The following is a 12,047-nucleotide window of genomic DNA, read 5'->3' as shown; positions in this document are numbered from 1 at the left end:
CAGTTTTGAGATGGCCCATTCCGACAGAAACTTTAAGTGCTTCTGGGCAAGCTGCTCCCATCTCTAACTGTTTCTGCACCAATTTCTCATCCTTGGCTTCCTTTATCAAATTCATGAACGACACTTCAGACTGTTCTTCCTCTTTCACTACATCGCCCTCTTTGGCCTCACTTCTCTGTGCACAGAAGTGAGCCACATATTTTAACAATGGTTTCTTTTTCATTCCAGGGCTACTATCATCTTGTTTCTCTCACCTCCCTTTCAGAATGTCTCACAACCATCTCGCTGTTTTTTTCCATCCCAGAGTTCTGCTGGCACACTTTTTTTCCAGCACCTTCTCAATCTCCTCCCTTTGTTACTCTACTTTTCCTAAATGTTCTAATGTCTCTTGTTGGGCTGCCTGATTTAGGGTCAAATTACTTTCTTTAACTATAGTACTCTACATAGCCTTCTCGGGTCTGGATACATTTTTCACTATTCTGTTCCTTTACCTCTTCCAATTTCCCCTTTAGGTTAGCTACTTCTGTTTCTAACCCTTGCTTTTCCATCTCATCACTTTCTTTTGTTCACTGTAAGTAAGTAGCCATACAACTTTAGTCGATTTTTAAAATTTCAGCCTCGCTTCTCACATATGTATCCACCTATCATCATATGCTTAGAAGGGGTTTGACTGATGGTCCTCTACCGGGAACCATTCCTCTCTCCTTGGTAACCTTTTTGCTATGCATTTGTGAACTGCTGTTTCCGTTTTTATTGTCCACCCACCTTTGCCTGATTCTGCTTGGACATTGTCCTTTAACCTTCCTGTTATACCTTCCACCCGCCTCTACCCAGAAAACTTTGTTTCTGCAAGGACATTGGACATAGTATTTTTAACCTTCCGTTTTATAATTCACATAGCACTTTACTTCACACAGTATTTTACTCTTTCTTTATCTGACTGTCAGGTCCCATCTGGTGTGCCAATTATGTCGGGAAAAACCTGATTTTACAATGATTCTTGAACCTGGACAATAGTCAGCCAAAGAAAGTCACACTCGCGGTAGTTTCATTAATCAAAAATGCTCATTTAATATTTAATAAATACTTAGTTAATACCATTTAGGACTGAGATGAGGAGAAATTTCTTCACTCAGAGGATGGTGAATCTTTGGAATTCTCAACCCCAGAGGGCTGTGGAGGCTCAGTCATTGAGTACATTCAAAACAGAGATTGATAGATTTCTAGATATTAAAGACATCAAGGGTTATGGGGTTAGTGCAGGAAAATGGCATTGAGGTAGAAGATCAGCCATGATCTTGTTGAATGACAGAGCAGGCTCAAGGGGCCAGATGGCCTACTCCTGCTCCTATTTCTTATGATCTTATTCATATAAGCATGAAGCAAATCAAGTAATGCAAATAATCTTAATCTACCCATTATACACTTGGTGGTTCGCAATATGATTATTTAATCGTTAAACAATTCATACAAACATCAGGTGAATCATATAATACATACAAGATTAGAAACCAAGGGTTTTTGCATCAAGGCAGTTAAAGTGATCAGCTTTTTTGGCAATTGAGGTCTTTGTCGTCTTCCTGTTGTTGGACACTCTCCTTGCAGGCAGAGCTTTCTTTCAAGCTCTCCAACTGCAGTCTCTGGTCTCGTTGCGGGGTCTTTTTATATTGTTTTTGACCAATGGGACGTAGGATTGGGGGAAAGTGTCATTCTTTTTGTCCAATTACTCCCTTTGTTGCGAGGCTTCATCCATCACTATATCTCTTTGATGTACCTCAGTTAAGACCAGGTGCAACTATCTCAAACCGTTGGAATGTGTTGGAGGGGGGTGCCCACTTATCTTTATTTAGACTCTTTTATTGCCCTGCATATCCTGTTTTGTTGAACAATTCCAACTGCCGTAGTGATTTCAAATCCTCTTGGGTAATCAGAATGCGTAGGACCTCTTCTATCTATACACAGACTTGTTTTATAGCTGTGATGTTTCTGATTCTAACGGTTCCAAAGATTTCTTCCCTTTTCTTATCAGTTATTTTCACAGCCAAAGGCCTGTTAGAAATTTCTAAAGCTTTTCAAATTCTGACAGTTGCTGTGTTTTAAAAGGGCCACAGTTAACCCTTTCCTTCAAGTGTACCACTGTTCAAAGGGGTTTTACCCCACAGTCCCAGCTCCACCTCATTGGGGATCACAAAATTGGTCCTATAGTGTCATACAATACAGGATTGGATCTTTCATGGCAGGTGTTTTTGGAGAGGCAGATGTAAGATTATAGTCAGAAGAGCCCAGCAGTGAGGAAAATAAATTTTATATGGTTGTGGGTGCATCAGAGGCCATGATAAGTTGCAAATCTTCAGGTTGAAGTGTCATATTCATGATGTTGGAGAGAATTAAAAATAAAGAGACTGCTACAGCTGTTATGCGAGAGGGAACAGGCAAACCTAACACTGTAACCTCAGTGGCTTGTTGATAGCTTTGGGTATTCCCTCCAGACATAAATGCACAGTGAAGACAACCTAGTTGCCCTAGTTGCAGGCTAATACTGCTCTGGATTTTCACCAGCTTTTAATGGATTCAGATCTCTAATGATTAAATGAGTGTTCCCTTGAGCCATTTTTGAACACAGTACCTTTCATTCGAAACAGCCCTCCTAATACCTTGAGTAGTGTTGAAGCAGAGGGGAAAGAAGAGCAGGGGAGAAAATTGAAAGTAGTGCTGAGTAACAAAAAAAACTGTTTGGAGAAAGAGAAAAAGCAAAGTTCGAGTATGGTTATAAAAGGGACGTAGAGGGAAGGAGGGGAAGATAGTAAAAAGACTTTGGCAGCCATCCTTATGGGAGTTGGTTTCTGTAGGAGATAGGTGTGATGCTACCCCAGGTGGAGTTAGCATTATCAGTGATCCAAAAAGACCTACTATCAGATCACACCTATGGTATAAATTGATATATTCTCTACTCAGTGGGAAGGAAAAATTGGTGGAGCATCATTAGTTTGATTGCTTCATGTATCTGAGAGTTACTACCAGTAAAAGCATTAAAAAAACACAAACATTGTTAGAGTAATCTCCTGAATGTAAAAATATTTACATGCCTGCACCTTCTACCGCTGACCAGGATAAATGTAAGATGATTACTAGTGTGACCCAGACTATTGTGTGATTACTTGTCAGGTTCATTTAGGGAGAAGATAACATTTGGTATCTGAACAGTCATGGTTTCACAATTAATAGAATTGAACTTTAAGGTTACATTTCTTCAACATTTATTTAACTTTTCTGAACCATTGCATTCTTTGGCTGCACATTCATTAGTAAAGGATTGTCCTATTTCCTTTCTACCCCAACGAAATTGCCAAAAAACTGAAGAGTTCCATCTCAAATTGTATTCATGATGAATTTGGAGGGATTAAGTCTAGCATGTATTCAAATTAATGCACATGGGAAGTCACTGGACTGGGAACAAAAGCACATTTGTGCTTCCAAGTCTTGAGCGTTTCAAACAATGACGTTATCTCAGCTCTTACTGAAAAGGTAAATTTTGTGAGGCTGCACTTGTGCTGGGAGTGCAAAGGTCAGTGCGCTTGATTTGTGATGCTCCATTTTCCAGTCATTAATTTTAATGATCAGTAAACCTGGAGCTCTATGAATTGTGCTGACCTCCATGCCCAATTCTCCAATCGTTTTTTCTGTCAAGCGAGACCCTCACTTTGCAAAATTTACTCTTGTGCCTCTTGTTTGTTCTGCATCAGGCACAAATATATAAATTAATGCCAGGAACTGACTGAGCTGTGATTCGGCATGGTAAAGCACAGACTGCATTGCTTGGAAGTATTAGATGTAGATGTGGTTCCTGCACTGCTGAGATTGTAATCCCACCTGTGCTGTGCTGCTGTAAGAAAGTGATGAGCTGAGGCCAATTACTTTCCCATTGGGAGAAGAAGTATCAAATGGGTAGACTAGACAGGTGGCTATTATGGTAGCTAATAGTGGCATTGCAACGAAAATGGTCTCACAGGAGAAATCATAGGCAAAAAAGGGCCTCATTAGGCTTTAAAAAAAAGTTGGTGTGAAAAACAAAACTGAAATAGATCAGCTCAGATGTAAAGTTTTTGTGGTTTATTGACCTCAACTGAGCCTCCAAGATGCAATAGTTGATTTATTTCCCCTTGTATGCCATTTTAACATTGCAATCTGTAAGAACATGAAAGAATAAGAAAGGGTTACTTAGCCCATCCAACTCATTGTGCATCAAAATAACATCGTTACTGAAATAAAGGCAGAAAATGCGAGAAATGCACAACAGTTCCATCACTTTCTGACAAAAATAATAGGTTTGCGATATAATGAATGGAAAATCATGCAAGGTACATTGACTCCCATGCTCAAATTCATAACATGCGCTCCTGTCATGCAAGTCTCTGTGCTGGGGGTGTTAATTCATAAAATGTACCCCAATATATTCTATCAAGATGTAACATTCATATTTAGGTTGCACATCAGGAATCAGTGATTTTAAGAAAAATTAGCCATCCAATAATATAAAAGATGATAAATATGAAGGGTTTCTTGTGTATAGCCTTGAGTATATTGAACAATAATCTTGCATAGTTTATATTAAGTTATTTAGGGGTTAAGCTATCAGAGGTTGTTGTACTTTAAGATTAAATAATTTGTGTTTAGAATGAACTTTTAGTCTGCAATATTGCTGATCTAAATTATTTTTCTCCCCTCCTTTTCATTACAGGGTTTATTTATACTTGTGGAGGGACATTACAAGGACTAAATGGCACGATAGAAAGTCCTGGCTTCCCATATGGATATCCAAATGGTGCAAACTGTACATGGATCATTGTAGCAGAAGAACACAATAGAATACAGATTGTGTTTCAATCATTTGCTTTGGAGGAGGAGTATGATTATCTGGCATTGTATGATGGGCAACCTCATCCTGTGAACTTTAGGACAAGGCAAGTAATGTTTTGCATGGACTGCAATTTGATGTGCAATATCCTGTTTTAGTGTTTGATCTGTTTCTGTAATTATCTATGGTGAGACCAGCCCCTGCACAAGATAAAGCTTTGCTGCACTTTCATGGATTTTTTTTCTTTTGTAGAATGTATCCAGCACATCTCAATGGTTTAATACTATTTTCTCCTCTGCCAGTAGTTAGACTCATGCTACATATATTCAGCCGTAACTTTGATAATATTCCTGACACTAATGCCTTAGCATGTGAAATAACATTCAATTTATAACTTAATTTCACTTCAGACATATTTGCTTGTACGTGGATCGCCACAGAAAAGAATAGATCATCTGTATTGTGATTTGAGTACTTTTTAACATTGATCTCATATTGGAGCTTCAAGGATTACTTGGTTTTCACCTTTGATATCAAAGATGCTGTAAAACAGCAGATTTATTTGTTGCCTACTATTTATTTAATTTGCCTAACAGTCTTCACGGTTTAGCAGTTTTTACAATATGGGGTAACATTCTCTGATTCTTTTGTTATACTATTTGAAGTAGTGAGAGGCTTAGTCTCATATGGTAGTTGACACAAAATGTTTATGTTTGCACGCTCTAAAGCAGGTGCATTGGCTACATTTAATTAGTTTTATGTGACAGCTTCAATCCATGCATGAGACGTCAGAACTGCTGCTGTAATTAAACCGTTAGCAATCGTGACATTGCCATTTGATTAAAATGAAGGCTCGCATGACGCTGCAGTAGTTGTAGATGTAGACTGGACCACTGGGCAGTAACAGAATTTTCATTTCATAGAATCATTGAAAGATTACAGCACGGAAGGAGGCCATTCGGCCCATCAAGTCCAGGCCGGCCCAATGCAAGAGTGATCCAGCTAGTCCCACTCCCCGCCCTATCCCTGTAGCCCTGCAATTCTTTTCCTTTCAAGTACTTATCTAGTTCCCTTTTGAAAGCCATGATTTAATCTGCCTCCACCACCCAGTCTGGCAGTGCATTCCAGATCATAACCACTCGCTGCATAAAAAGTTTTTCCTCATGCCACCTTTGGTTCTTTTGCCAATCACCTTAAATCTATGTCCTCTGGTTCTTGACCCTTCTGCCAATGGGAACAGTTTCTTTCTATTTATTCTGTCTAGACCCTTCATGATTTTAAATACCTCTATCAAATCTCCTTGCAACTGTCTCTGTTCCAAGGAGAACAACCCCAGCTTCTCCAGTTTATCCATGTAACTGAAGTCCCTCATCCTTGGAATCATTCTAGTAAATCTTATCTGCACCCTCTCTAAGGCCTTCACATCTTTCCTAAAGTGCGGTGCCCAGAACTGGACACAATACTCCAGTTGTGGTCGAACCAGTGTTTTATAAAGGTTCTTCATGACTTCCTTGCTTTGTACTCTATGCCTCTATTTATAAAGCCCAGGATCCTGTGTGCTTTTTTAACCGCTTTCTCAACCTGCCCTGACACCTTCAACGATTTGTGTACATATACCCCCAGATCTCTCTATTCCTGTACCCCTTTTACAATTGTACCCTCTTGTTTATATTGCCTCTCCTTGTTCTTCCTACTGAAATGTATCACTTCGCATTTATCTGCGTTAAATTTCATCTGCCATGTGTCTGCCCATTTAACCAGCCTGTCTATATCCTCTTGAAGTCTATCACTATCCTCTTCACTGATCACTACACTTCCAAGTTTTGTGTCATCTGCAAATTTGGAAATTGTGCCCTGTACACCCAAGTCCAAGTCATTAATATATAACAATTTGTAATAAGTGTTTAAAAATGAATTTCCTGAAGTATGATTTCTTCAGATGATACACCAATTTTCTAGTCAAATTTAAATCTCTTCAAAAAAAAATAAAAAGAACGATGTTAAATTTTTTTTTAAATGCTTGCTGACTTCCCACAACATTGATCATGAACAAATGATGCAGGTTTGTTGAAATAATAAATTCAGATGAAAATTTCATAATTTATTATTGGAACCTGGGTGACCAATGGGTTAGACACTGGCCTTTTACCTATGGGACTTGTGTTCAAATCCAGACTGATAGGATGAAGGTCTCATCTGTGTGTTTGCTGTAAGGGTCCTATAAGTTTAGGCAGTTTCAATTCAGTTCCGAGTGAGCAAGGCCCCACAGCACAAAACTGCCTTTAATTTGACAACAATTGGTAATCTCACTCCAAGAGGCCACAGAATGGCTGGTGTGGGAAATTGGGAAAAAATGTCATACTGATGCAGTAGGGGTTCCTCTTCTGAGTTTGGGGCTAGGGCACCTTGTTGGGTCAAAATAGAAACAGCTTTCCCCTGCATCTGCCTGTGCTATGCCTGACCTGGAGTGGGAAGAGTTCTATTCTGTAGGGAAAACATCCCTCTGCTTGATGAGCTCAATTTAAAAAAAAAATCTTTATTGACAGTAGTGGGGAACTTAATTGATTCATAAAAATTGATTTTTTGAAACTTAGTGAATAATTTAATTATTGAGCATAAGCAGTAGGTTAATTTTTAAATGCAGTGAGTAAGTTTTAGTCAGTAAATTAATGATTATGCTAAAATTTGTTAAATGGAAAACGACAGTAATTTGTTTTAATTGCTGGATGTCAGTAAAGCTTGTTTTGATTTCTAATCTCATTTGAAAAAATCAAATGCTCAGAGGCAGTTGTAGTAATTGATGCAAGCCTAGAAATTACACTCTGATAATAGCCTATGAATGCTTCACAAGGTTGTATAGAATCACTTTGCTATTTTAACAGAGGCATTAACCCATAAAAATTAAACAGATTATACCTCAGTTAAAATAGCACAGTAATTTTGTATGAATATGTTATTGGTCTATAGTCTTTTTTCATTACTTATTTTATATTACAGTCCTAGCTTTTGCATATCACTATAATGATGCTTCATTGTGCTGTATGCTGGTTGATGTAGAGCTGATTAAATAAGTTACTGAGATGCTGGAACATCAGATGAAAATATGGTGCAATGTTCTTTAGAACAGTTAATAAATAGATTGTGACAAAATTGCTGAGCTGCAGTAGTTCAGTGTTGTACTCAGGACTGCAGGTTTTCACTGCATATTAGCTCCCCATCCCCTGTACCATTTACCAATATGATAACTATTTAATCTACTATTGTGCCATTAACACATGCTGAATCTTCAGATTTGCATCATTAATAGCAATACACTTCGTGAAAAACATTTAAATTAACTTAATATAACGAGGATGAACCTCATTAACTTTTTGAAATCAGAGGTTTTGGGCATTTTGAAAGGTTTTTTTGATCATTTGAATTCAAATGGAAATTTATACAGTCACCCCTTCAGTACCTGATAAACCAAGATCAAAGGTGATGATGAGGCTCAGAGATTCAATGTACGCAGAAAAAGGTCTTCCAAAATATTGAAGAACGTGTATCAACGACTGATCTGCAATAGATACAGACTAGGTATGATGCTCTGTGCCCATATTGTTAACAGCATGCGTTTCTCTGTAGCTAACAGCACACCAATCAAATCACAGGAATCCATAACTTTGAAACATAACTTTTCTGAGAATACAATTTCCTTAGCAGGTCATTATGAGGGAAACCAGATATGCTCCCTAAAGTTTGCTTAAAAATAGTCCTTGTCTCCTCAGTTACCCCTATTATCCTAGTTGTTAATAGATTTTTCAGTTTCTATTCAGACTAATGCCAGATGAGAAGTAATGAGTTCGGCATAGTTGCAATGAAGTTTCCGTTCAATGTGAAATCACTGAAATTGTTCCTCCTATGGATTCATTTCTTTTCAGCAGAAATTAATAAATCTGTTTACTACTTTAACTTCTTTAAATAATTAAAAGTTATGACTGTAGATGAAAGAAATATAGTTTTGTTAAGCATCTTTTCATGAAAATCTAGGCTGACACTCCAGTGCAGTACTGAGGGAGTGCTGCGTTGTTGGAGGTGCCGTCTTTCGGATGAGACGTTAAATCGAGGGGCCGTCTGCCTCCTCAGGTGGACGCAAAAGATCCCAAGGCACTATTTCGAAGAAGAACAGTGGAGTTATCCCTGGTTATCCTTGGTGTCCTGGCCAATATTTATCCCTCAACCAACATACTAAAACAGATTATCTGGTCATTATCAAATTGCTGTTTGTGGGACCTAGCTCTGTGCAAATTGGCTGCTATTACAACAATGCCTACATTTCAAAAATTCTGAATTGGCTCTAAACCGCTTTGGGACATCCTGAGGTCGTGAAAAGTGCTATACAAATGCAAGCCTTTCTTTCATGCATCTCAAGGCTTCGTAAAGCACTTCACATGTAATCGATTCATTTTTGAAGTGATAGTTATTGTGCTGCCGCAATTGTTTTGCACACAATTCGATCCCACAAATAGCAAAAGAGGTGAATGACCACTTGATCTGTTTTTAATGATGTTAGTAGAGGGATTTGTGTTGGCCAAGCCACCGGCAAAACTCCCTGCTTTCCTTCAAATCGCACTACGGAATCTTTTGCATCCAACTGAACCACCAGAACAAGGAAAGTAGGGCTCTGGTTTAATATATCATACGAAGTTCGCCACCTCTGACAGTGAAGCACTCCCTCAGAGCTACATTGGAGTGACAGCAGATTACATGCTGAAGTTCTGTAGTTTGAACCCACAACCTTTGACTTGTTACCGATGCCTGACTTCTGTGCTTTTTCCCCTATTTTGGTGCTCCTACGAGGTGGTTTCCTTGTGGCTGGAGCTTGGGAGGTGGAAGGCTCCTGAACTCCCACTGAGGGCACTTGCGATAGCTGTAGTCAGCGACCTCAAGGAGCTGTAGGCACAGTGGGCACAGACTGCGGCATCTCTGGGGTGGCCAGGCTCAGCTGGCTGCTTGACAGCAACAAGGGCACTGGTTGAGAGGCTGGTGGGGTAGCAGGCATGCTGCCATTCTGAGAGAGAGCAGCATATGCCTCTCCTATGGTGCTACTGGCACTCCCATGGGGCTGAACCTCAGCAAACCCACTGCTCTGCCTGAGAACAGAGTGCAGGAGTGAAGTGAGGCCCTTTCCATTATGTCCCTCATGGCTTGAAAGCCAGAGGAGATGGCAGCAGTCTGAGGTCCCAGCGAATCTGTCAGTGATGCCAACAGAGACTCCATGGCTGTGGCCCCACTCTGTTCACAGAGCTGATTACTTGTTCCATGGTTGAATACAATGTTGTGATGGCTGGAGTGAGGACCCAACACAGGTTGGAGTTGGACACCTCCATACTCTGTGCCAGTGTACAAAGGCTTGCTGGCAGGCAACTTAGAAGTTCCTGACGTACAACCATTGGTAGTCTTCTATACTCTGGACTGTCAAAGTCATTACCTATGCCCTCTCCAGCAGGGCTCGGATGCAAGTTTTCCCTCGGGTGAGCTGCTTCACGGGCCATCTGATCCCCTTTCCTTGCTCCAGTGCACTAGTGCTGGGGGCATCTCCCTCTGAACTGCACGTGGTGCCAGAATCTGAGCTGATGCCTGCAAGGGTAAGGTCGAGTGATGCTTCATCTTTCATAGTGCTGCCCTCCTCTTCCTCTGCTCGTCCAAGGGCCTGTATAACTTCTGGACCTGAAATGGAAGGGAGGGATAGTTCGTATCGAGGGTGAGCAGTGAGAGACGAATGGCCACTGAAAGCAGCTGTACTTGGTCACGCAGAGTGTGTAGGGTGATATTGGAGTAACAAAGGACAAAGAGGGTGAGGTGCATAAAAACCCTGCAAGATGCATCCTCCATCCTTGTTAGTAGCCATGGGCCTGAAACATCTCACTGCCCATGATGTCCAGGACCACATCCTTGAGTGGGGACAGGACATGGATATAGGCTTTTCCTTCTCATGTGCGCATCTGCTCCCTTGTATTATGGGGCAACAGGTGGTGCAGAGATGAAGAGAGAGTAATCCAAAATCTCAGTTAGGAGTCCTACCTTAGCAACACTGGTAAGGTCAATAAACCTCTTCCGGAATTGCAGACATGTGCTGGGTGCCATGCTCCTGGCATTGAACTCCTCTGCCATCACCACTGCTGCCTAGCCACTTGTCTGGAGGCTCTCTTTCTCTCCCACACCACCACCCCCCCCCACCCCACCTGGGCGTAAACGGCACCTCACTTCTCCTCCGGAAATTGTCTCTACCAGTGCAGCATCTGAGAACCTGGGGGCCCTTCCAGCAGCTGTTTCAGGCATAACTGAAGTGCTCACACAGATTCCAGTCTTCAACAGCCAAAGTGCACCTCCTCTTCAAGAGGTGCCTTTTAATAGCATCATTGACCCATCATTTTCAGGCCCCCCGATTAGGCGAGCTGCCAACAAACAGAACGAGCAGTGCTATTCAATGTTGATGAGCTACGGGGACCAATTTCTCTACTTAACGGACCAATTTCTACCCCAGTGACTATAACTCATTTAAAAGGGAATTGGATAAGTATTTGAGAAGGAATATTAGCAAAGAATATGGGACAGGAGAGTAAAATGGGACTAGAGTAGATAGCCTCAGTTAAAGATCTTGTACCAATGAGCACTGAGAGAATTTACTGCACGGAAGGAAACCAATGAAATAAATGCTAAACAGGAACAAAATGCACCTTTTGACACAGAAAAGGAGCTAGGCTAGGCAAGCCTATAGGAAAGAGATGCAACAGGCCACAATGAAGGAGCCAAACAGCAGATAGTCGAACCAAAGTGGATAAGCGACAGAGGTGCACAGACACTGTTCCTTCCAAGCTGGTGAGTGCTTTGATTTTGAGGTTGGCAAAACCAAACATCAGAGCAAAAGTTGTTTTCTGAATACTAAACGTTAGAATATTCCATACTGTTTGCAATTATTGAAATGCATAAATGTCAAACGGTGTTTGTGCTATGTAAAACAACAGAAAAACAATTAGCTTTGCTGTAAAGAGCAAAAATGTATTTGTTTGCGAAGCAAAGATCAGAAGACAAATAATTGGCATATCTGAAAAGTCATAGATATGGCATTGTATTTTGTAATACCTAGATACGGCCCAATTGCATTGCGATTTAGAAAAAAATCTATGAATGAGAACAAAGGAGAGTCAAG

The 12,047-nt window shown here is 40.5% G+C and overlaps 1 protein-coding gene across 1 annotated transcript in view; it reads left to right on the top strand.

Annotated features, from left to right (window-relative positions):
• Positions 1 to 12,047, top strand: part of csmd3b (CUB and Sushi multiple domains 3b) — a 1,733,930-nt gene that overhangs the window by 199,603 nt on the left and 1,522,280 nt on the right. Inside the window, exon 2 of the mRNA XM_067976258.1 lies at positions 4,739 to 4,961. Coding sequence (XP_067832359.1) covers positions 4,739 to 4,961 — 223 coding nt within the window. The remainder of the gene's footprint in view (positions 1 to 4,738; positions 4,962 to 12,047) is intronic.

The sequence above is a fragment of the Heptranchias perlo genome, chromosome 3, assembly GCF_035084215.1.
Source record: "Heptranchias perlo isolate sHepPer1 chromosome 3, sHepPer1.hap1, whole genome shotgun sequence".
Taxonomy (NCBI): Eukaryota; Metazoa; Chordata; class Chondrichthyes; order Hexanchiformes; family Hexanchidae; genus Heptranchias; species Heptranchias perlo.
This window is presented reverse-complemented; position numbering and strand designations above follow the sequence as displayed.